Genomic DNA, 27369 nt, shown 5'->3' with positions numbered 1-27369 from the left:
CTATAGATTGTTGGCTATTTCTCTTACTTTAGCCTTTTCTCTTTTAGAGAATGCAAATGAACCTTTTGCAAATCATTTTCTTGCATCAATTCCCGCCTTGCTGAGAGTGGATTGGTCCTCACTGGAGCCCAAGTTATCGACACGTTAGAAAAATGACGGAGCTCTTTGTGGAAACAGTGTAGTTACCAGATCTCCTAAATACCTAAGATGGAATGTTTTTGCAGTCTTGCGCGCATGCACGCACGCGCGCGCGCGGCACAGAGGCAGCAGGGGTGGTAGCGCTCTGTCAGACAGAGCTATCTGGAGGTTTATGGCTCACAGGTTTTCGACTCGCTTGCTCATTGGGCCTAATGGACACTGATGGGAAATGACTCCACTGTTCCAGCGATCCATCCGAAGCCCTCTTTCTCCCTCTCTCTGAGCCCATCCATCAGGCCGCAGCTTTCAAACACACAGTGAACTCTGTGAGCGCTTTACCATGTCCAGCTGCGATGCAAATAAACCGCCTTCAGTCACGCAGATGGTTGTAGTGGTGATTAATAAACCTACAAGTAAACATTCACAAACAGACGAACAAAACTGCAATTTGCAGTTTCTCTCTGCAAACTGCAATATATCATCTTAATGCATCCGCTTGCACCCAAATTAATAATTCTTGTCATGCCAAAAGGGTCGGGTAACTTTCTCAAATAAAAAATAAAAGTGTTTTCAGTGAGTTGAGGCTTTCCTCTATCGGCTACATCCCCGGTTGTGTATTACTGGGACGCAGTGAGTCAGCCCCGCGGCACGGCACGGCTACAAACCCCGCCCGCGCAGAGAGAAAAGCGAGCGCGAGATGGAGAGAAGGGGGTGGGGGTTTACTTACACCGAATCAGGGTGCCAGTTAGTGGTGTTGCCGCCATAGGTGGAGGTTGCATACGAGCGTGTTCGGATTAAAGCTGTAATCATCAACGGCTCCCCGGTGCGCCGGTCAGCGTGACGCACGGAAAGTGGAGGCGCACCGTGACTGGAGTCACATTGGATTAGAGCCAGTGGCAGCGGAGGGATCACCAAGTTGAGATGCTGTAAGAGCTTGTGGTGTGTGTTTGTGTGTGATGAGGATGCTCCCGTCTCGCGGTTGTTTTTGTGCGATAAGTTTGGACTGAAAAGAACGGAGCGGAGTGCGCGCGTCTATCTGGGATGTATTTCTTTGAACTGCAATAACAGAAAAGAAAAAAGGTCAAGTGGACGCAGTTTGAAGCTGTGGAGAGGTTTGCGGTGTGAGAGGAGCGGAACACAGCGTGCGCCAGGCTGAATCCCCAACACAAATCTGGGTAAACGTATATGACGGCCGGTTTTGACGTTGTTTTGTGTCTGCTGATGAGCAACAATACCGGTGATAAAATTACAAACCGAGTGAATTCTGGAGTGTTATTCATTGTGATTTTTGGAGAAAAGGGGGATCTAATCCAGGTGGCGCATCTATCTCCCCGGCTGCGCGTAATGGGAGAAAAGTTTCGGACCTTGCAGAGGAGACGCACTCGCAGCATCCCGCCGTCGACGCGCTTATAAATAACATGTGAATTCCTGCTGTTCCGTTCGCGCGAGACGAAGTTTGAAAGTTAATTTCAACCATTCAGTATGACTTGAAGGAGCCTTTGCGTTATCGGAACTCGCATCAAGCCAAGTTAACGATCCATGAACCGCCGAACCGATTTGTCCAAAGACGCTCAGACGGACATTCATGATCTGAAGAGGATTTCTGCAGCAGCAGCGCAGTGAAAGCCTGAACCCAGTGAGACAGAGAGAGAGAGAGAGAGAGAGATTCCCCCTGGATGTCTATGATGTTGTGCCAGCTCGGACAGAGGTGTGTGATGGAGGTGGTGGTGCTGACCATCCTGTCCTGGGTGTCCGTGTGGGCAGAGGAGAAGATCATATTTGACAGACACGCTGTCTACTGGAACAGCTCCAACCCCAAGTGAGTTTTAATTCGAGTTAGTTGAAAAAAAGGTTAAAGGGTGTGTGTGTGTGTGTGTGTGTGTTTTTATTCTCTCGCTTCCTGTTTCAGCAGTGTTTTGGCGGAATTTTGCAATATTGATGTCTTTTACAAATGAGCAAGCTACGCAAACACACACACACACACACACACACACACACACACACACACACACACACACACACACAAAGGCGCAAGTGGAAGTGTGTGTGTGTGTGCGTGCAGGTACACTAGATATTTGTCCTGTGGCACATGGAGCTCCTTTTGTCTCAGACAATGAGGGCAGCCTGCCTCCTCTTCTCCTCAATGTCTAGACACACACACACACACACACACACACACACACACACAGCTTTTAACCTTTTTTCGACTTGTGCCAGTAAACATAAGCACACATTATTTCTCTGTCAATTGCAAGCACTTGTGCAAAATCCACATCCACAGACAAATAAACACAAAGGAAGACATAGACACCCACATGTGCATGAGGCTGCAGACACACACATGCACGCGCATTAACACACACACACACACTCACACGCGGTTGTCTTTAGCAGGGCCTCTCATTGACATGGGGCAGAGCACACTGGGTCTGTCTGTCTAATGGTTTGTGACAACCTGGCTAGCCTCTTTCTCTCTCTCTCTCTCTCTCTCTCTCTCTCTCTCTCCCCCACCCCTTCCTCTTCTTCTCTCCCCTCTTTTTTACCCTTCCTCTCTCTCCCAGGTAGATAAATAAACAGTGAAAGTGCTCCCTCTTGCTCTCTCATGGCTGAATTAGTCCAAACTAACGGCCCTGTCTCTCTCTGCATCAACCAAACACACACACACACACACACACACACACACACACACACACAGCGCTAACAGGCCTGTCTCTGACTGCATCACTTTTCCACAGAAGGCTTCTCAAATATTTAACAGGCAAGGGGGAACATTTTCTCCCTTTCTTGCTGTCTCCCTCTCTCTTTCTGTCTTTCTTTTCATCTCCCTGTGCTCCTTCTTTCTCACTCCACGCGCACACAACACCTACACGTTGCAAACGTCACAGGGTGAATTTAAGCTATATGGACGGTGGCTGGGGCCGCTGTTATTTCGTCAGGGTCGTACGGAGAAGTTGAAGCAGAAAGGGGACACATCAAAAATGCATTGCTACTAAAGCAATGAATCTAGGCTCTGGAGCCCTGGCGAAGTTGGTTCCCCCTGTTAGACCCTGGCACTGTCATTGCTCATGCTGCGCCTTTTTCTGCACACACTCAAGTCGGTGCCGCTGCACTTGTGAGGACCTTTCACTGACAACATTCATTCCTCAATTTTCATCTTAAGCTTATTCTCTCTCTAAACTTTGAGGATTATGGCAAGTTTCTTTGGGGAGAAACTAGCCCACCGGCAAAAAAAAGGGGGGAGACTGACACCACAATCAACCCAGCTCATGTGAAATGTAGGCTACAGGACAATTCTGGTTTATTAAGATTTGGGTTTTATTTACAACGTTTGGGCCGTAATAGTAAGATTGTATTCACCCAAGCTATTTGCTGTGATCTGTGAATGCTGTGGCATTGCTTAAAAAAGAAAAGAGAGAAATTCCAGCAGACGATGATACTGGGAAAAAAAACAATAACAAATCCCATTAAGTTATTTTCCTAATTGCATTGGCGGAGGCAGGGATATCCAGTAACAATACAACAATATAAAATGGCTCCATTACAAGTTAGACTCCTATATTAAAAATCTTACCAAAGTAAAAGCACATTAGTACTGCTGACAGTTTCAAAAGTAAAAGTACAGGAGCTGCAGAAATATGGCCACTGTGGCTCATTGTAATGACATTATTGTATACTGATACAGCAATGTGTAAGCAGCATTTTACTGTTGTAGCGGGTCGAGGTGGAGCTAGTTTTAACTACTTTATATCTACAGTCTAGTGGCTCCCAAACTAGAGGTCGGGCCCCTTCGAAGAGTCACAAGATAAATCTGAGCGGTCCTGAGATGAGTAAAGGAAACAGGAAAGAACAAAGATATGCAGCTAAGACTTGTGTGAATGTTTGGACTGTTGTCTAATATTTGTTGTGAAATAATAGATAACTTGACCTCTTTGGGCCTCGAAATGGGCCTATGAAACTATTTGAGAATTTTTAGTAGGGAAATCATATATTTGGTGGGACAGCTGAAAGGTGACAAGGGGCCCCAAATAATAGGCTATACTTTTTTTGTAAAGGGTTACAAAAAAAAATGCAGAATTATCCTTTAAATGCTAAATTAAATAAATGTAGCTGCATATACACAAGTAGAATTTTTACAAAATAAACATATATACTGTACAAGTCTAGATCATTCCAACTGAATGTACCTGTGTTAGGTTTCCTCACATTCACTTAACTCCTAAATGGATTATTTGATCACATGTCCAAGAGAAACCCGGAAGTGTGGAGGATCAGTACGTGCTGCTGGAAAGCTATGTGTCTTCATCTAGCTTGTTCTTCAAGGTAGGACTAACACCATGTATCGAACTCAGACTTTATACTAACGCTGTAGCATTAACTAGGATATTTTGAAAGCTGTGACCAGTATTTTGGAGGAGAAATTTCATACAAAACATAAGATAAAGTTTCTCAGTGCCCTTTTTTGTGCAGCCTTCCACGACGCATTTGATGTAGGGCCTACAGTGTAGGCGAATATCTTAAAGATGAAGAACAACACCAGCACAAATATGTCTAAAAGCTCTTACTTGTCACCTATTAATATACTGGATGGTGATTTAGGCACAGAGGACTGAGACTGAGAATAATGAATAGCATCCACTGGCGCCATTGTCGGAGGCAGCGAAATGACACAAACAGCTGGGGAAATGAACAGCTGTGTGTCCCAATTGATCACACAACATCAAGCACACCGCTTGTATTGAGCCATCAGGATGTGTTGTCTCTTCTTGTGTTCATCAAAGGTTTGCTCCTACCCAAAAACAGCTTGAGAAGGACGTTCTCCGCAAGGTCACAACAAGTACTGACTTGAAATGTGTAGAATTGATAATCGCTCGCTGTTTTGTACCCCTAGCATAAACTGTCTGTGTTTCCAAAGAAGGAAATGTGGCAAACTGCTTGGAAGTGACAAGTCACACCCCACAGTGGAAGTATATGTGGCACTGGTGCTACATGTTTCCCAATGTTACGGATGCTTTTTCAGTTACTCCCATTAATATTTGTCTACTTCCTCTCTGACAACCTCCTCCTTGCTTGCTCTACTTTTCTCTCGCATGTTTTTCTGGCATTAATCACCATTGCCAACGCTGACTGTTTTAATTGTTTTTTACCTGCTAATTAATTGGGCTGCCAGGTCTGGTTGAGTGCCTTGATCTCAATGAGACTAACCTGGATAAGTCAAGATACATAAAATGAGTTAAACATATGTTCCTACATGAGAGAGGAGGCATACTACAAATTGGACCAACCCTTTATATCAAGGGCTCTGGCTCTCAGCTGGCCTATCTCTTTCAAGGTCTTGCTGGATAATAGAAAATGTATGAGATAATCCAATTCAAACAGCTCCGGACACTATTGGTCACGGCGGGGAGCAGCACTCTCACGCACACTCTCAGAGTGTTGTCCATCCCTGTGTTGTGATGAGATACGTGGTGCCGCACAGTAACAAAGTACCATAAGACACATTATCATCACAACAATACGGCAACACTAGAACAGGATCTGGAAATCTCCCAGACCCACATAAAGGGATTTATGTATGTATAAAAGGACTAACACACACATGTATTAGGGTTGCACGATATTGACAAAATGTGATATTGCGATATTGATTATGAATATTGCGATATCGATATTAATTTTCAATATTTTTAAACGTGTAAAATTACTAAACTTATGGGAAAACGCATCAAAATAGATTCATAACAAATAAAACAAGTTTTCTTACAACACAAGGGTTATTTCAACTGACGGTCATATTGGACTGGTACAACATGAATAAATAAATAAGGACCATGTCTACAGAACAGGACATGTTTTACTGGTTGTACAGTATAAAAAAACAATAAACAAAGAGCTGCATGTCTACAGAACAGGACATATTAGAAACAATAAAAAGAAATATAAAAACATTGCATACTTATCGCGACCCTTTCAATATAATATTGCGCAACATGATGTCGCAATAACGATATTGAGTCGATATATCATGCAGCCCTAACACACACACACACACACACACAGTGAAAGCTAGATATGGGACACATGCACACACTCATATGCACATACACCCAGACTAGCTGTCCGTTGAGTAAAAGCCCATCCTTTTTCATCTTGTTGGCTGGCACACAAGTGTGCACATGCACACACACTGAGCCCCCTCTTCTGGCTCCCAGGCCTGTATTATAAAGCTTGCAGGTGAGGGGCTTTGTTCACCCCAAGCAGCTAATGTGCTCAGAGCAATGGGCTCTCCTCCACACACACATGCACACACACGCACACACGCGCACACACACGCACACACACACATATATATATACTGGCTCAATAGTCCAGAAGGAGCACCTTATCTAATCCCATGGTTTATCCTTCAAAAGACTTTCTTTTCCTTTTCTTCTTTGTTCCGCCGCTCTCCTCTCTCTTCATCTCTGTGTCTTTGAGGAACTCCGTGTCAGTGAGAAGCGCTGATGGTTGACGACACTTTCATTCTATGGGACAGAATCTATCTCCTTGGAGACACATGCACTAGCTCTCTCACACACACACACACACACACGCACACACACACACACACACACACACACACACACACTTGCACCCACACATTCTTTGAGGAAGAAATGTCTTATGCACAGATCACCCACCCACTCATACATATACTGTCACACAGAAAAGTTTCATATGCACGCACACGTACGTGCACACAAGCGCGCGGCCCATGCACACAATCAGCACACCACAAGTCCTTGCACATAAACCCACACACACGCTGTCTTTCCGTTGCGTCCCCTGTGGCGCCCAGTGATAGTAGTCACTAGCACTTCCTCAGCCCTACCACACACACACACATAGAGATTTGCATCCAATTTACATGAAGACTTGTAGTCACCCCCGCTCAGTTACTGACAGTTTGTCAGACTCAAACCTGCCCCTGGGTTAAATCCATCTTCCACTGCCGCCACCATCACCACTATCACCACCCACTCCACCTCTCTTTCTCACTCTATCCTTCTTCCTTTTTTTCCTCTCTGTCTTGGTGTCTTTCTATCAAGCTCTTATCTTATCCACTCTCTCGTTTCACGACTTCCCTCCCTCCTCCTCTCGTACCGTCGGGATGTGCTTAGCATGTTTTTCTTCTACAGGACGCTGAGCGGCACACACTGCCTCAGGCAACCTCTTTCTGTACATACACACATAAAGCTGCTGTACATCAGGTCACATGTTCTCGCAATGACCTACATGATTGGACATTGCATGTGTTTGTTTAAAATGTCAGCACTGCTCTGGTTCATGTTGAGAGAAGCCAGTCTCGAGAGTTATTCTGTGGAGTACAGAGCCTCTTCACGTCGAGCTAAAAATGATACTTTGAGTAATTAAAGTCAGGGCAAATAATTTCTCCCAGCTCAGCAGGAGAGACCGTTACATAACAAGATCTAGTGTTGCTGATCTTAGTCATCAGCAGATTCAATACTGTGATTGACAGGTGGAGGTCATCTAAATATGCGGGGGCATTAGAGTGGAACAGTTTGCCTGCTGATGTTAAACGCACTGCCAATTCCTTCACTTAAAGCATGAAAGTCAAAACGTGGTTGTTTGACAAAACACTTCAGTGATTCGTGACCACAAAGAAAGTTCTGTATTCAATTTTGTGAAAAGGAAATGTAGCGCGTAATGACATGGATGTGCTGAAGAAGAGCTAAGACACATCACATTTATGCAGTGGAGGCACACTGGCATGTATGATGTAAGATTGAAGAAACCGCATACCCAGGAAGGAATGGAAGTTACACACACTGAAGGTTTTGATATTGGCACATTCTGCGAAGTCTGCATATCCAACAATTTTGATAAAACACATATGTTCCAAAACAGACTTTTGTGTCCCACCAAATAAGAACAAGCATTAACTGAGAACAGCTCAGCAAATTTCCAACACATTTTAACATTGCAGGGTGCTGTGTTTATAGTATTATAGCTACAATGAAATTAGTCTTAGACGTTATGATGCTGGCAAGATTATTAATTAGTCAATAAAAAGAAAATCTATCAACAATTCTGATAATTCACTAATTGTTTTTAGTCATTCATCAAGCAAAAAAGGCAAACATTCATTAACTCTGGGTTAAAAAAAAAAATATATATATATATATATGAGAATTTGCTGTTTTTCACTGCTTTATTTCCTTATAAATGTCTAATAAACGTCTCTTTGTTTGGACTCAAGCAAAGCAATTGATAAGACTGTTTTACAGCAAACATATTGGCTTTTCAAACACAGGTGTAGCTGATTACATTCATGATTGGCAGCTTGCCGTGCAGGTGTTCCAGGTTCACTGTGCACGCAGGCTCACTGGCACAGCATCGTTAGTGTGATTAATTACACCTGTGCTTTAACAAACTGCTGTTACAAGCCAACACATTTGCCGTGGAAAAGACCTGTTTGAGGACGTTAACTTGAGTTCTAAGTAAGAGTGATTTAGTACTATTTTCTGCCATTTTGCACGCCTAATGATTAATCGATTTAGAAAGATGGAAAAAATGCAATAGTTGCATTCCTAGACTTTATTGTGTTATCCCTCTCAAAGTAGCTGAGATGTAAGTCTCGCCTTTTATTGTCAACCACCCTGAAATAAAATCAACCAAATGGTAGTTTGCTAATGAAATCACAGTAAACATGCAGTTTCTGTGAGTTTCGCTTTCATCTCCTTTTCCGTTGTGCCAGGGTTGAGCTATTTCACATCACTGCTGCGTTAGTTGTTCTTCTGCTTATTGTCAATCAGACGATGCCCACAGGGAGGTAGGAATTCGCTACAAGGAGATGTCATGAACAGTCAATCTTACAAACGTCGTCGCCTGCAAGCTTTTTATTCAGGGTATCTATTTTAGAAATGAAATGTATGTATTGTTAAAGCACATGCATTCTAATTAGGGGATGTCTAATGCACACATGGTAAACACATAGGGAATGAAATCATGTAAAAGAAAGTGTTGAATTCCTACACACTGTTAGCACTAAATCTATCTATCTATCTATCTAAGACATTCAGTGTTTCTGTCTTGGACCTTTTTTTTTGGGTGTGAAAAAAGACAAAGGTGCATGGCTTAAATTATTTATAATCAACATAGTGCTGAAAAAAAAAAGATCCTATTGCATTATGATTGAAGAAAACATTGGCTTTGTCAACGTTATGTATTCTGTATCTTTTTTTGTAACCATACCTTGATTTCACAATTTCACTGGCCTATTTCTACCACGTATGACACTTGATCATCACCTCTTCGTGACAAGCCAATGGCAACCCAGGTCCCTGTGCTAACCTGCGCTGCCAGTCATGTGTCATACAGTCTACTGTCAGTGAACGTAACAATTAGCAGTGAAAATCAATATCAGATTGAGAAATATCTCCAGCCCCGTGATAAAATTGTATATCTTCCCTTCACTTTAGGATTAAGGACTGGATTCTCTTTTTTTTGTTTTTTGTTATGAAGGTAGTGGCTTAGAATCATAATCCTTGTCTTAGAAATGATTTTTTTTTTTTTTTCAAAGCAGGTTCACCAAAAAAAAAAAAACTTTGCCCAGAGCAAATTAAATCAGACCTCTCCCATGAATTTTTCACAGAAAGCTGCCCTTTTTTAGATTTCAGTCCAGCCCGAGTTGCTGCAAAACATCATTTGATCTGCCCATAGGAGTGTGATGATGTGTTAGGTATGTCAGCAGCATGGCACTGAATCTATAATGCATGAAATGTTTACTTCCCACCACGTTTGTTTGTTTGTTCGTGCAGAAGCTGGTTTAAAGAACCAGTGAAGATGTTACGCTGCTGCTGCTACTGTTGCTACCTTGCACTAATGAGGTTTGTTGATGGTAATGACTATGGCAGTGCTGGTGATGATGATGATGATGTAAGTGCCCAGAAACAACCTGGGGAGATCCCAGGAGTTGTTGTTTTAATGAAGAGAGAGAGAGAAACCTTTTCGAGTCAGGAGATAGAGACAGAGTCATTGAGCCGGGGGGGGGGTTAAGAAGAGACGGAGAGGCCAACAGACCTGGATGAAAGCATGAATAAGAGAGGACAAAATAGGGAGATACTAGACCAGAATATGAAAGATGCCAGACTGCACTCAATACAGAGCGAACAATGGGCATTGTCATTCCTGCTCCATCCTTGTTTCTGCCTCCCCTCTAATACTTTTTCGCAGGTCCCGGCTGGTTGTGCTGATTGTGTTAGCCAAGCGAAAGAATAGGAGTATTTCAGTTCTGTCTGCCTGATACTCAGATGGGACCCCGGCCGCTCAATCCTCATATAGACCAGCTGGAGACTGATAATAACACATACAAGTCTGGCTACGCCTCTGACTGGTCCTGAGAGACAAAAAATGAAAATTTGAAAGGGAAATGGAGAGAGATGCTTGAAGGATTAGGGACAGCATACATATGAAGGACAAAAAGTTGAGTGTATAACAAAGACAAGGCCACTTCTTTCTTTCTTTCTTTCTTTCTTTCTTTCTTTTTTTTGTACAACAATGAAGAAAGAGGTGAGTTTGTGTGGAGGAAAGCGAATCAAAACAACGGAAGGATAGGGAGATGCAGAGGAAAGAGAAATTAGGTGTAAAAAGTGAGGCTAAGTGGTGGAGGAAGGAAGATTACTTCTGGAAGTATGAAGGCAGACACACAGAGAGAAAGCAACTAGCGCATGGTTGGATGGTCCCAGCAGGTGAATGTCGAGGGACTGGTATTACAGGGGAAATGCTGGCCTTTAGCATGGAGCCTCACCCAATGTTAAAGATGCCCTCTGGCGCACACAGCTTTTAGAATGAGAAAGTTGGCATTTAAAATAGAGGAAGAGAAGATGGAGGGGTGAGGTGAAGGATGCTTCCCCTCCCTGTTTTCCACTTGGCATCGTTGCAGGTGAGACTAGACTCAATGAAGAGCTGACCCCCGTAACTTTCACGCCGATAATTGTCCTGATTTTGTTTTTTTTTTACAAAACAATTTGGCAACCAAGTTCACCCTAAACATATTTGGACCGCATTTAAGAACGACGGGGTTATTTATCTCCTTGTCAGACTACTGTGTGTGTGTGTGTGTGTGTGTGTGTGTGTGTGTTTGAAAGATAATTTTTTGGGGGCATTTTAGGCCTTTATTTCCTCAGGACAGCTGAAGACACGAAAAAGGAGAGTGGAGGAATGACATGCAGCAAAGGGCCACAGGTTGGAGTTGAACCTGCAGCAGCTGCGTCGAGGCATAAACCTCTATATGTATGTGTGCACCTGCTTTACCAACTGAGCTAACCCAGCCACAGTGTGTGTGTAATTTATGCTCACACAGGAATATTCCCTCAGACCTGCAGAATAATCTTCGCCTCTGGCCTAATCCTGAGCTAATTCTAAGAAGGACTCTGTGGGCTTGATATTGGAAAACTGGCCTCTAATCTAATGCACCTCCAGACAGAGAGGATAAGAGGTTTTGATGATGATGGTGATATTGATCATTGTGACATGATGAAGGTGATGGCACTAGTGATGATAACCATATGTATGAGGATGGCAGCAGAGGTGTAAATGATAACGATGATGATAGACTCTGTCATCATTTAGTCCAGACCGGGCTGGGAACGTGTCTTCCATCTCTGCTCAGACACAGTACACTGTTAACATTACAGATTCAGGACAGGTACAGATTCAATACAGTGCAGTTGTAATAGTTCATCTGGTGTTGTGGAGGATGCTGACAGCCTCAGGGACAAAAGACCCTTTTTTTTTTTTTTTTTAACAAAGGTTGTTTTGGTCATCTGCATTTTAGAGCACTAGACTGAGAGCAGGCACTCTAACTCATGTTGGGGCAACTATTTTTCAGAGCTTTTCTACACCACCTGAGTTGTTATTTTAGCTGCATGTTTATTTTTTCCTATATTTGCTTTGGAGCGTACCTGTCTCAGCCCCTGATGAGGGAGGTGGTGGTTAGCAATGCTGTTTGATTTCTTTCTGCTTTTTAGAATTCAAGTTTCCAACCCAGTGAGTGTTCTCTCCGCCGGGCTTTACACACCTCTCTTGAATATGCTGGTGTAGCTCGAAAGCCCCAGCATTCTCGCTCAAAAATGTAATAAAAAAAATTGGCATTTATTTACACCAATAAAATCAGCGTTGATCATAACAATGATGTTTATGAAGATGATTACGATATGCATAATGAAAGCAGCGGGGGACATAACTATAGTGATTAAGATTTTGATGAGGAAAACGAAGCTGGTGACAGTGATGATGATAGGGATGGTGGCGGCCATGGTTAATGTTTTCATTTGATGTTGATTATATAAATGATGATGTAATGGTGGTGGCAGTGGTGATCAGGAGGATGAATACAAGTGTACCCTATTGTAAAAACTAGGGCAGGAAATATGTCTTTGTCTCACAATAAATAAAGCAAAAACAATATACATAATGCAATAAACATTGTATTTATTTAATTTGATTTATATTTGTTTAATATTTCTGTATATTTTAAAATCTTTTTTATATATATATATAATTTTTTTTTTTTAGCAGGTAAGCAATACAGTAACATATTTGCTAAAGTGGATACAACTTACTGGAATCTCTGGCATTGGGTTTATGGTTGTTTGTTCATTATAACAATTGCACATGGGACATATCCTTTTGTAAACCCGAGGTGCTGCTGATATTAATGCTAATGATGGAGTTGACGAACAAAGCCCCACCTGCTGACAGCAGAAAGTGTGGTTTTTGTGGTCCTGAGTCTAACTAAGAAATTCACATAATTCTGGATGAATGCATGACATAAAACAACCTCGGTTGCTGATATATCATAGCCTAATTCTACAACTTAAGGTCAGTGGCTGGATATAATAGTTTTTAAATTGTGTTTTAATTGGCTTGGATCCACAGGCTGTTATGTGTGGATAGCCCCCAGGCTCGCAATGTCTAGAGTGTGGGAAAACAACGCGCATGCCCAAAGACAAAGAAAGCAAATGGCACATAATTGATGCCACCTGTGGCTGATTGGCTGTTGCCCCGCTGCAATTTGTTTGACTATTTGCCAAGTATTTTTGTCGCCATTTGCTAGTTTTCAGACTTAGTATTTCTTTTAAAGAAGAAAGTATCTACGGGTGGATTATCTTCTACAACACACACGTGAAAGTCTGCCTGTTGAAGAGAAATTTGAGATTAAACAACTCGGTGCCCACCATCCGCAGGGGAAAAAAGGAAACAATGGACTCGATGATGATGTTCGAACTTCTGATGTTGATAATAATACTGCTAATACTAATGATTATAATAGGGACTGATGCTCATAACAATTGCACTGGTATGATGAGGAGGATGAAAATTATGAAGATTGAGAGTGTAGATGAAAGATAGTGAAAGTTATAAACATGGTGTTATGATGAAGATAACAATGTTGATTGGCTATGTCGTTGATAGTAACACTAATGATGATGACAGAGATACTGATCAAAGTAATGAGGAAGATGATGGCAATGGTGAGGATGATAAAAATACAAATCCTCAAGTTAGTATGAAAGTATGATGATAAACTGATGAGGCTATGTTGTCCATAGTGTTGCCACACCATATTTCAAATTTGGAACTAATAGGCTTTCAGGCGATCCTGGGACGATGGAAAAGCTAGTAGGCCTATTTACCGCCAAAGCATGCCTGAACAAGTTCTCCTAGTAGTATATTGTGCGGCTCCAATTAGCTAAAACAGCTATCTTAGAGATTAAGATCAATCTAAGATTGGCAGCAGTCAGAAATACACACTCACACAATTATTACATGCTTGATAATTACCTTATTTTTTCTTTAAAAAAAAAAAGAAAAAAGAAAAAAAAAGATTATTCTTTGGGCTTTTCCGCCTTTAATTTTTTTGACAGGACAGCTAGGTGAGAAAGATATGCAGGAAATTGTCACAGGTCAGATTCGAACCCTGGACCTCTGCGTGGAGACAAAAACCTCTCGGTACATGTGCGCCTGCTCTACCACTGAACCAACCCGGCCACAACGTACCTTATTTTTTCAAATCCGTTTTTAAAGACAAAATATTCAAAATCCAAGGGTCTTTCTTGCTTTCCAGCACCAATCTGTGTCCTGAGACCGCATATGTACTGCACAAGCTCAGAACCCAGCCCTCCTTCTTCTTCTGATGAAATTTGCAACAATGTGTTGCTACTTGTTTAAAGTTAGCTTCACTCCGAAAAATGAGTGGAATGTTTAATTTACCGTGCAATTAACTTTTACTTCATAAAATCCAGTAAGAAGTGCATATTGTTGATTTACGAGTAAAGTTCACTAATTTATGCATGCCAGGACAGCTCTTAACATTTACAGTGTAGCAACAATAATGTCGGGAGTGATGCTAGTGGAGATGCTGTTAAAGATAATGATGGTGATGAGGAGAGGAGAAAAGGATAAAAAATCCTGAAAGATTTTCAAGGGATGATGATGGCGGCTATGTTGTTGACAATAACAAGCATAATGGAACAGATGCTAGTAGCGATGATATTGTTTATAACGGTGATTGTACTGGTAATGAATATGATGACAGTGAGTGATTAGTAGGCCTAATGGTTTTGGAGATGACTCACAGTGATGAAAGCACCATGATAAGTCACCTACTCCGTGCTGTTCTCTCCCCCCTCCTTTTAGACCAATTTTAAGAACCCCCAAACTCCTGCATTACTCCCCCACCTCTCCTCTCTTGAGGTTTGGGAGATGAGAATCAGAGCACTCCATTAACATTCTTCTTCTCGCCCCCCCTCTGTTGCCTCTCTGGAAAATGAAGAAGAGGAGATGTGAGAACATTATTAGTCTTTTTTGGCAGTTCTGTCTTTTCTTCGAATAGAAATAGAAAATGAGGAGAGGATTCTCCACTGATGAGATTGCTTCATCCTTTTGGGGCGTCACCTTTTAACAAACTCACACAGCTGCACAGAGATGTGTTATGTCACAAATTAGGGGGATATTGTTCATTTCCTATTTTATGGTCCACCTTTTTTATATTTCGATGTATCTATGCCTGCCTGCCTGACAACTGTGTGTGGATACACGTGTGCCTTTGTATTTCTTTGCCCAGTTTATGTGGGTGTTTAGGTGTGGCTCAGGAGTGTGTAAGTGTGTTTGCTTCTGTTGAAAAAAACCTGATTCTTACACCAGTTTGAAGGGCCTAATCAAAGGCTGGCAACATTTTCCTCGCCTCTTATGTGGTTCTGAAGCAAACTGCTGGGCTCTTCTTCTCTTGCTTCCCCCCCCTCCCACCTCCTCTCATCCCTGATTACTGAAGGGGCTGCAGGAGGGCTCTGTTCTTCACCGGGCTTTGTGTTGATGTCCTTCATAGCTGTTGCACTAGAAGAGCATGCCTCTTTATAGAAGGTATCAGCCTCTAAACAAACAGAGTTTCTGCAGAAGCTGCGACTGTTTGCATTTTTTATTTCCCAATGTGGATGCACAGACAAAAAAGTGGGTGACATGAAGCTCGCTGTGGCACCAATCATCCAAAGCCCGAGGTAAAGCCAGAGACAGGAGGAAAGGAAGGAAGGAAGAGATAGTAACGGATATATTTATAGTTTATGCACAGTGGTGAATTATATTTGCCTACCAAGGAACATGGCTGGAAGGAGCTAACTGTTAATGTCTTCTTGAAAAGAAGGATGTGTTATGAAATAGGAGCAGAATGAAGAAGAATGAGTCCAAATGAAATAGTTTTTTTGTTTTTTAAAGCTGTCAGCCATGTAGGCTATCTTAATGAGATTAGTGTCTAAAGCAATTACTATGTGATTTGTAAAGCAATGAGCAAAAAGTGTTTTAAACTAATTCAAAATAAAAAAAAATTAGGGATGGGATGGAGTAGGAAGAGATGGAGCAGAAAGAGAAAAAAATGAGCTGAAGAGTAGAGCGTGAGAGATGGAGAGAAAGAAAATTGACAGGAGGCGTGTATTGCTGTCTCTGGGTGCAGTGAGGAGTATAGGCTGTGGCATCCGCTAGTGGTGCTGCATACTCTGTTTGATCAAACACACTTCAAACACCCTCGCTGACTTCCTCTCGCAGAGAGTTGGGAGACGAGCGGGCGTGTGTTTTTGCCTGTGTGTGTATGTGTGTGTGTGCGGGTGCGTGTTTGCTGAGGAAAGCGTTATTGATGTTTTGTTTATCTAAAATGGGTCAACTCTAAACAAAACAACTACAGTGGCTACGATGCTGTAAACTGCAGCTTCCTTGCGGGCTCCAAAATTGGTGAATAATGCTGATGTGTGGGTGTGAGTGTGGGTGGGCTTGTGTGAGCTTATTATGTGTACTACTTCCACTATTATCACTCCCCCGCCACTCTTTTCACCTCTATTAAGTTATTCGCCATTAATCGCTCTCTACATCTACTTCCTTTCACATCTTCATTCTCTCCGCCGGCCCCCATTGCATTTCTGCGTCTTAAAGAGCCACGACTCCAAAGAGCTCATTAAAGCCATTAGCAGAGAGGAGTCACAGAATAGTTAGCTCTCAATCCGTTGTCTGCTCTCGTATCGCTAACTGCTCCATGCAGACAAAAACAACCATTGCGCTGCTTGTGCTTATAGGTTGTCTCCTCATGCATGTTGCATGTCGTTGCATACTGCGGCTCGCAACGACAGCTTTAATTTTCCTCCATTGAAAGCACTCTAACCCAGTCATCCTGTCACATGAAAGTTTGATTAAGAACATTATTGAAGATTAGATTGATGAATTATTGATCAGCAAGGTGGGAAGTCTATGGGGAGTAGATTAGACACTGTGTGTGTGTGGGACTGTATCTGCATCTGTGCAGTTGAGCATGTATGCTTGTGAGGGATCAAGCGCGTGTATGTGCTTTTGAGTTTGTGTGTGGTTTTTGTGTGTTTTACCGAGAGTGTACTGTGTGTGCTGAGAAACAGAAAAACCAAGCGTGAGCATGACGAGAGGTGATAACTCAGCCTGGAGCTCATGGTAAATCAGTAATTCTGTTTTAAAAGATAATGTAGAGTGCCCTCTGATGTTATGCTAGATACTTTAACCTTATATCAAGATGTCAACAGCTCCGCGTAGGCAAAATAAAACTTCTGAACGTTTTTTTTTTTTTTTTTTCCCCCATCTCCTGAAAACTGTAGGGGATGTGAGGTGAGTAGGTTCTAATCCCGGACACGCCTCCAATTTGTCACAGGGATGTAACAGATTCATGAAAAAAAAAAACATACTAACAGTAGTTGTGTTCTGTAATTGTTGGTCCGTTTAGTCAGCTGTGGGTGGAGGTGTGAATAATCTTGTGTCGTATACTGTAGGTGTTAGATGATGTGTGAATAAAATGGTGTAGAGGGGAAGTATCAGGAAGAGACAGTGAACGCATCTGTGATTTTCTGTCCTAGCAGAGCCAGAGGACCATCAAGACTGTAGAAATGCGTTGGTGTAGTGCCTGTGATGTCGAAACCACAGACTTAGATTGGCCAATCAGCACCATCTTATAACAGGAAAACAGGGCAATCATTTTTTTCATTTCTACATTAGATCTCACATCTAATTTTAGGCATTTTAAAGCTAACAATGCATTTTCAACCCAGCTACCAACACATCACAAACGCTATATAGAGACAAAATGGGATTATGTTACCATTATTTTAAACGATTATTATGGTTTATTTCCACCTGGCGTGTTTCCTATTAATGTGGCTATTGTGGCTCAAGATTTGTGCAACAACACATATTGGGACAAGCTGTATGCACTGATAGGACTGCATCCAATTTCGTTGTACATGTACAATGACAATAAAGGCTATTCTTCTTAAGCCGCACAAGCTTCCTACAGCTTTCCAAATAAACATGTTTTTACATGTTTTTTACATGAAACAATTCAAATGCTTGTCTCTGAGTTAGACCCAAAGTAAACCCAAAAGGTAGCCCACTGCAATAACCGACTTTAAACTTAATAAAGTTTTTATACCATGCATCCTCTATCTTCTTAATGGAACAATAATTTAAACAATACGTGCCATTAAGACATGCATTAAAAGAATTGTGATTAGCAATAGAGAATGCAAGTTCTTGTGTGTAAACATATATATTTACATTGAGGGGTGTTGAGGGGTTTCCCAGTCACTTCAATACAGTCAGATTATTTAAGCCAGCATCTAATAGTGGCTTTAGCACACAGGTGATTTTGGCCGGTCATAGCATTGACTTTTTCATCCTTCATAGCAACATTATCTTTAGCAATTGGGCGGCTGGGGCTCAGGTGGTACAGCGGTCATCTACCAATCGGAAGGTCGGTGGTTTGATCCCTGGCCCCTGCACTCTACATGTCGAAGTGTCTTTGGGCAAGACACTGAACCCCGAATTGTTCCCGATGCTGCGCCATCGTTACGTCAATGGAAGTCACTTTGGATAAAAGTGTCTTTATAACTGTTCTTTTTCCTAAAATAAGTATTCCTTTTGTTCCATTATAATGCTGATGATCAGGAGCTTGATAAAATATAAATTTTTGAGCTAAGTTGTGATTTTCATTATGTTTTACTCTGCGTGTACACTGTTGATCACTCAGTCCTGGTGAGCGCGTGAGAGGCTCCGACCCCATACATGACCATTCTACAACTGGCAGTAAAATGCTCCTTGGGTGATCAGGTAGAAGTCAAATTGCACTTATCATTGTGAAAATCTGTGTAATTCTGCATGTTTTGATGCTTTGGTGATGTTTTATAACCTTACATTCACAGGCAAATAGGCAGTCCTGATGCTCAACAGTTTACCACGTGAGTAAAAGAAAAAACGTCTCATTGTGGCAGCAAACACTTGGTACATTTCTGTACACAAGGAAAATGGTTGGTAAATGAAAGTGTAGTGTGTTTTTGTGGTGACAGGATAATAAATCCAAAGACACCACTGTCACCTCATCAATGTAAAGAGGAAACAAATAGGCCAGGAGTGTCAGTTACTGGTCTCTTATTTAGAAGGCCCCTTTGCCGCCTGGACCTAAACACTCTCACTAAAGCATCTGGGGAGCAACTTGGCAAACGACTCCGAGTCAGTAATGAGGAAGGTGGTTTCACTCCCAGCACAGCGTCTCCTTTTTCCTCAAACCCAGCCTCCTGTTTGTTGATGGCCTTGTTGTGTCTTGCCGAGTCTCTCGGCTGTGACACCAAATGCCTCCGTCTGCATCCAAATGATTTGCCCAGGGAGAACTCGAAAATCTCACATTCTGAGGAGAATATGAATTTGTATGCCTACCAGGAAAGTTCTGTGATAATCCAATTCAAATAGCTGTGGGCAAACACTGCAGATCCAATCCTTCCCGGGTAGGGCTTTCTTACCGGATGGGCACCCTTAGGCCACGCTCATGGGTGAATATTAAGCTGCTTTCAGAAGACCGATAAGAGAGAAGAACATACACTTGAAAAGTCAGTGTTTGTTGTTGCTTTTAAATGACAAAAGCCAAGTGTGGATCAGACATAGTTTATGTAGCCTTGGTTGAACACAAATTGGCTCCATTACAGGTGCACTGTATGCTGGTCTTTTTCAATCGTGTGCATTTTCAGGCTTTTTTCCACAGGGTTTTTTTTTTTTTTTTTTTAACTCCTGAACTTGCAATATTTGTTATTTAATAATGACTACTTTATCTCTGCCATTGTTCAGATGTTTTCTGTGATTCCCTCTTCACTCATATGTGAGTCTGATGGAGAGCACAGTCAGTCTGTTAAAACACTTCCATCCTCAATAATAGCCCTTCCACTTCTCTGTGAAAATGCGGGGAAAAAAGAAATTATTCAAATGTGAATGTGTGTGCATGCATTTTGCTGTGTGTGTGGTTGCTGTGCACATGGATAAATGAGTGTGTGAGTGCAACTGCTGCGAGCACTCGAATCGATAAACCCATGACGATTCCATTATAGTTGACGATTTACAAATCAAACTAACTTTACTGCAGAATCCAAAGCTGTCCCCTCTTCACCATGCAGACGTAGTGCAGGGTGCAGCTGCATGAGCATCATGAAGAGAATAGGGTATTCTTAATCTTAGGATCGTTTTCATAGCAGAGTGTTGAGCAAGAAGATTTATAAAGGCCTACAAAATGAAACAAAACCACCATAGCCTAGCTACATTGAGAGAATCTCTTAACTTCTGTTTTGGTCGTCCTCTGCTGTTTCACTTATTTATTCATCTTTTTTTACTGAATTCCCATGAAACCCATTCAAGCTTGATCTTATTTCTAATCGTGGCAGTGATAACGGCAACAAAGACAAGACAAAAAATGCAGATTAAGTATTGCATTTCCAAAGGTGCTCTGTTGAACACATTTCACTTCAAATCAGAACACAAAAAAACAAGCAACGACATGACTGAATTAGATATCAGAAGCTGAAACTACACAAAACAAAACCCTACATGGAGGAAAACCGAGCAGCACAACAGGTTAAAATAAACCCACCATAAAGAAAATGAGCTACTGGGATGTTTAAATGGGCTTAAATTGTGGTTGTATTAAGTAAAACGTACTTTAATATGCATGGTGCTTTTGTCTGTCGTCCATATTGTACCTGATGTAGGGAGTGAATTTCAAGGCCCCGATGAAACAGATGTGACAAGAGAAAATAACCAACAACAAGCTGATTAAAGGCCCTCTTTTGATTTTACATAAAATGTAAACTCAAAAGACAAACTGAATTAGAAACCAAAAATCTAAAACTGTTTTCAAAAACACAGCCGGTATCGCTGTAACTGCCAGCAAAAACTGGACAGCTCTCAATCTGAAAATATGTGAGTTTATTTTTATTCCCAAGAAGGCGGCTCTTCAGAGAATTTCTCCTGACACCAGTGGACAGGCACGACGTCCTCCTTGCATTTTCACCGCAGTCGATTTGGTTCTCCGGCAGAAACGCTGGTTTCTCCCTCACATCCCTGAAGCACTTTAGCTTTGAATTGTTGCCGTTTTTTTCCACCTAACGGACAAATCTGAATCGAGGTTGGTGCTTTTGGGAAGTGAAAAGAAAATATTCCTCCCAAATTGTGTGTGTGTGTTTCTGCGTGCGTGTGTGTGTGTGTTTCTGCGTGTGCATTTACCTCTCCCTGCATCCCCCATCTGCAGAGGAAAGAACTCTTTGAACTGTGAACCAATGAGCTTCACAGCAGCAGAAAGATGTTGCTAGGAGCAATTCCTACATCCAGCTGTGGACCTGTGCATAACACACGCATAACACACACACTTGGTACACACACCCAAAACAAACGTGTTTGTCTTAAGGCCATACTGTCAAGGTGATAGCTTTATGGATGTAACCTTCTTCTCCTCCACTTCCTCCTCCTCTTTCCTCCTCTCCATCACAGGATAACATGTTACGTATCAGGAACACGTTATCTCCTACTTACATTGCTGCCATTTCTTTTCCTCTCTCCCTCCATCTCTCTTTCTCTCCCTCCATTGCTCCTTTTTTCTATCTAATGCATAGAGACAGGGAGGATGTATAATTCATACCCCCTCTGCCAGGTGTGTGTGTGTGTGTGTGTATACCCAAAGACGCAAAGCAGAAAGAACGGGTCATCTGAGTACATGTGTTCATGTGCACATACCTTACCCCTGTGTGTCTTTCCATTGCTATAAATGATGTATAGGCGTGGGAACGCTTGCCTGCTGACTTTTCTATACGTTTCATTACGTCGCTCGAGGGTTAAAGGAAGCGAGAGTGGGCAAACCATTTGACATCTGTTTTCTTTTGCCGTATTTATTGGTTTAGGGATTCGTATTTATCTCCGCGTGGCGTGCGCTCCGGCAATGCTTATGAAACTGTAAAAGCAGGCCAGCGTTTGCTCTCAGAAGGCAGACATGCTTCTCTGAGCTCGGGTTTCTCTGAAATAGAATTTGGGAGGGCAAGACCCACCTCTCTTCTCCACTCAACCATACACTTACTCATTCCCTCTGGGGAGGAGAGAGGGAGAGAGAACGAGGTACAGGAGTGGGAGGAAAGCGGGAGAGAAGGGATGAAAGAGGGACATAAAGTGCAAAGGAGGGAAGAGGAGAAAAGAGGGAAATGGCCAAAGAAAAAAGGAAGTGAGGGAGGCGAGGAAAAAAGAGGATGGCTGGGAAAGGGTGACTGCTGCATAGTGATGAAAAGTTTTTTCTTTTCAAGTAGGCCTACTTCATTTAAATACAATATTTAATGCTACTTTAATCCATGACATTTCCGATGGAAATATTGTACTCTTAATTACATTTATGTGACTGTTATAGTCTAACTCATTACTGAGCAGATTACGGGATTCGTCTGTCAATATTCAATATATTTCTTAATGTCAACAAATCCACAAACGTATTTAATCTAAGAAGTAATGTTTCTTCATCATGAACATGGGCAAAATGTGTATTAATACACAGCAGAAAATACTTCCCAACAAAAGCACTATTTACTACTACTTTTTTTAACAACAGTTCCCAGTTGTTTTAGAAAGCCAGTTAATCTTTATTAAAAATGTATATTTAAAGATTTACATCTTCACTAGGAACCAATGGAGTTTAAAAGTATTGAGTAGATGGGCTATTGTTTGTTTTGGTGATTTGGTGGGATGATGACAGTAAGAAAAATGTAGAGTAACAACAACCTCATCCTTAGTTAAAGTAGTTAAACATGACACATTGTTTTGGATTTAACCGCTGAACATTATATGAATTAGTTAAGAGTTCTAAATTAGCTCCACCTTGACCAGCTACAACATTAAAATGCCTACATGTTAATGCATCAGTAACAATAATCTAATAGATACTGTATAAACTCCATTCTTCCAAGTACATTTTTCTGATAATCCCTGTAATGTAGAGTAAAAGTAACATTTTTAGAAGAGAGCGAGAACTGGGGAGCTAGACAGTAGGTGCAGAGAGGAAAGTGATGGAGAGGACATGTTGAGCGACAGAAAAAAAGATGGAGATGGAAAAGAGAAGAGCTATAAGCCACCAAAAGTGTGTGGAGGAAACAAGATAAGAGCAGGAGAGAGTGAGGCAGAAAGTGCAATAATTCTTGTACTGGGGGGGGGGGGCTGCCGCTATAGGCACAAGCCAAGAAGAGAACATGTAGAGACAAAAAAAGAGAGAGAGAGAGAGGGTGGGTGAACGAGGGAGGATCAACTCTTTTCCCTCTAATGGATGAGTGAGCATTGGGAACAGTCGGCTGAGTCCGTGTCAAGAGAAAAGAGCCTAAACGAGAGCGGAGCTTTACATGCACAGTTTAGGCCTCTGCCACACCACTATAGACAGCCGCCGCTAATGGACAGCAAGCAGAGCGGTGAGGAAAGAGAGCAGGTACAAAAGAGACTCGGGGAGATGTTTCAATTTGAAAGAGGAAAAAAAAACGAGTCCCTTGCTGCTCTTTACTGTACGTCTCGGTGTAGCTGGATTCGCTGATGGAGTTGGCTTCCTCACTATCCGATAAATTGCACACAGAGCAGGAAGAAGAAATACACATGGGGGAGATGCTTCGATTAAAAAAAAACTCTCAAAACTCATTTAGGGTAACTCACTGCTGCTGCTGTAGCTCTGTTTAATAGATGGCAGGCAGGGAGGAGAGGGAAAGTTACATCAAAGTGCTGTTGGTGATAGAAATGCATTAGATGTAAGCACTGCCCTGATGTTTGGAATTTCAAAGCTTCAACATTTTTGCTTCCTATCCTGGGATCTTGGTGTTTTTATTACTTTGAGGGTGTTTCTCTGCTAAGGAGAGCTGGTGACCGTGGCTGATTCTATTCAATAAAGCAAATGACACGAGCACTGCAAGCGCCTAGTTTCTCTGTTTAATGGACAGCAAAGCGAGGAGAGACAGAGGTGGGAGAACGTGTCGCCGAGCTAATTTAGTGTTTTCACTGGCTGGAGCTGGTTAGTGCTCACTTCAGTGGACAGGAGGCAGAGGGAAATGCAGAGAGGAAGAGCAATAGAGTGGATTTTTAAAAACGAATACCTACACAACATATTGCTGAGCCCTGCAGTAAGAAAGTTTAATCAAAGTAGCAACAGATCTGCCAGTAGGGTGATTTGATTTTCACCTGATCCTCCTAGTAGAGTTCATCTTGATTATTTTCTAGAACCAAAGGTAAACATGTTTGACATGCATCTGCCTTGGAAAATGCCTGAAATAAGAAAGGACATTGGGAACCGGTGGGATTAACTCACCAGAATGGCGGAATCTTTTGTCTTGTTCTAATAAAAAAAAAATTAATAAAAAAATTGAGCTTGAAGGAACTACCCAGAGGTCCGTGTTTACCCGCCGGTAAATCTCCACTGGATGACTCGCTTCAGAAAGGTTTAAAAATCAGAAACGTTTCCCCTTTAGCGACCCGGCCAACACTGGCTTGGCCGGGTCATCCTCCCCCAGCTCCAAAATCACCATGTCCGGTTTCAAAAAAACCAAGATGGCGACGGCCAAATTGCCAAACTCCAAGCTTCAAAACGGCAGCTACGTCCATGATTTTTTACAATCTATGGTCTCAACTTGGTGCGAGTCCTTTTTAAGAGAGTCTAACTAGGGTTGCACCGATCCGACTTTTTCAGTCCCGATACCGATGCCTGGGCTTCGTGTATCTGTCGATACCCGATACTGATCCGATACCGTTGTTGAATTAATAATAAACTGTATACCATGTGGAAGAGACTAAAGGCACCAGACTTTCCTAACTCAACATTACTTTCCTAACTAAGACAAAATAACATAGATGTAATGTATTGAATTCTTATGTATTTGTACACTCAACTCTTCCAGCTTGCAACGCATGTGCGACGGAGGGAAAAAAAACAAACAAAACTGGATCGGCCCGTGGATCTGTTAATTTTTTTCATAAGTAAAATTAAATCATGAATGCTTTTCGGCTCTGAGTAATTCCATAGGTCGATTGCGCTTGTTATGCAGATGTCTACTAGAAAGGGGGAAAAATATTACCGGGAACGTCCAAAATGTCATTTTGGAGATGGTACAACATGTCCATGTCTCTGAGGTGGCAGCCAAAGCAAGGGATAGACATGGCTGGATTCACCTGCTCAGGGCAGGGGCAGGAATGAGCTGCTAATAACCCCACTCATCCCACTCTCTGTGTACAGTATTCCTATGGTGGAACGCTACCTGGCCCAAGGTTCTCTGTGTGGTAATCTGATAAACATCCATTTAGGAATATGCATTTTGTAAACAGAATATTGGTTGAAATGTTAAAAGTCTTAAAAGTATATTTTGATAGCGAGACCCTCTTTTCACAGCAGGGCCTCAAGATTAGATAATAAAGCAGGAACCACCTCAACGCCTGCATCATGTCAGTTGATAATGTGCTTTATTGATGCATATTCCCATATTCCTTACAAAGTTACCACAAACCAATTTCTTCAACTTTCCATGGCGACATGATCAGTTGGGCAGTCCTGCATCTCCGCTTTTTGCTGGGTCAAAAACTGAGTTTCTTTCAAGTCTTCAGTCAGTCTCAAGTAACTCGTAGTCAGTCTCCACTAGTAATTCATGCCTCACAGCAACAGACAAGTCCAAGTCAAGTTTCAAGTCCTTAATCAAGCCCAAGTCTCGAGTCTACCCCTGTGCCAGCCAGTGCATCCGAAAATACTCCTACCACAACTATACCTTACAGCAACAAATCCAAACATCTTTGCCAAACAATTCTTCTTGGAAGCAAGGAGCACAATGCAGCCAAAACCCTGACGCCAACAACAAGAACCATGTGTACAATTATCTTAGCTCTGTGTTTACCTGGCAAGGATGCTGGAGGGAGAAAAGAGAAGGATGGAGAGAGAGAGCGGGAAAAGTGTCCCCATGCCAGTTTAGAGTTTCCTTGTCAATGTAACTGAATCACTCTCTATTTAATGGACAGCAAACAGAGGGGAGAAGGTAAAAAAAGAAGATTCATCGAAATAGGGCTGGATATTGAAAAATGATACCTTGTACTGTGCCGCTCGCTCTACAGCAGCTCTCTTTATCAGGGAATGGAAGCAGACGGTGTGAGAGAGAGAGACAGAGAAGGATACACACGGCAAATGCTTAAAAAGTGTCTCCTAGTCAATTTAGTGTTCCCATGCCACTGTAACTAAATAGCTCTCTGTTTTATTGACAAAGTGTAGGAGAGAAGAGAGAGACAGCGATGCAAGAATGATGAGTCGAATGAAAAACAAGTCGCTGGAGACGTAGGAATCCTCTCAACCTCATTTGTGAGCTCTGGTATTTACTGCTGCTATCAGATGTGGATTAGAGGCAGATCACAGAGGCAAGGCGTTTATCTCATTCACTCACAGTATTATTAAATCATCACTGTTCTGGAGAAAGCTTCTGTCTTTCCAGTTTGTCGTTTTCCAACGACTAATTAGGTTGTTTAAAACAGCGTGTCATGTCCAATATATCTTCGCGTCTAGTTTGGAACAAGAACTTTTTTTTTCTTCGTATTAGCCCTATCTTTCTTTTTAATGTCAGTATGTGGGTAGCTGATGTCTTGCACTAGGAAAAAAATGATGGCAGTGTTGGAAATGTGATGTCTTACATGTGCGATGTTAAATTAGTGATCTGTGAAGAAACATAAGGGAGTTTAGTCACAGTTTTAACACTTCGTCCCTTATTTAAAAAAACAAACAAAAAAACAACAAATGTGAGATTTGTTTTTCCTTTTCCACTGCATTTATCACACATTTGTCATTTTAATATACATTGAAATTATCGTATGACTGTAGAGAGTATTATGCCGCATTATACTGTATTATATTCATGTCATCGTAGCAGTGGGAAATATTATATTTTATTTAGGGCTGTCAAAATAACGCGTTAATTTCGATTAATTAATCTGAGAAAAAATAACGCGTTAAAAAAATTAACGCAGATTAATCCATTCCATATTGACGTTTGCATACAGACGAAAATCTGGTGCCACTGATATGTCTGCGCTTCTCTCTGATGCTCTGAAACACAAACACTAGTTAACACTATACTCGACAGCAGCTAACGTTAGCCTACCGCTAGCTAGTAGCTGGATTAAACACGGTTAAAATGCTGACAGCTAACGCTAAACGGTGTAAAGTGTGACTGTGTTTTACTGTAGAGGATTCAACACCGGGATGTAACAATCTGCAGCTGCCGTCGGAGAAACGACACAGCCTCGTGGTGCATTTGAAGTTATTGTAAATGTCCTTTTCCTATCTGGTTGTTGTTTTTGTCGTTCAACAGCAATTTACTA

General features: G+C 41.9%; 1 protein-coding gene across 1 annotated transcript in view; it reads left to right on the top strand.

Annotated features, from left to right (window-relative positions):
* Nucleotides 1-1429: 1429 nt before the first annotated feature.
* Nucleotides 1430-27369, top strand: part of efna2a (ephrin-A2a) — a 77680-nt gene continuing 51740 nt past the window's right edge. Inside the window, exon 1 of the mRNA XM_078277422.1 lies at nt 1430-1957. Within this exon, the coding sequence (XP_078133548.1) occupies nt 1815-1957 (143 nt within the window). The 5' untranslated portion in view covers nt 1430-1814. The remainder of the gene's footprint in view (nt 1958-27369) is intronic.

Source organism: Sander vitreus, chromosome 20 (genome assembly GCF_031162955.1).
Source record: "Sander vitreus isolate 19-12246 chromosome 20, sanVit1, whole genome shotgun sequence".
Taxonomy (NCBI): Eukaryota; Metazoa; Chordata; class Actinopteri; order Perciformes; family Percidae; genus Sander; species Sander vitreus.
The sequence above is the reverse complement of the archived record's forward strand: the minus strand, read 5'-3'. Positions and strand labels throughout refer to the sequence as shown.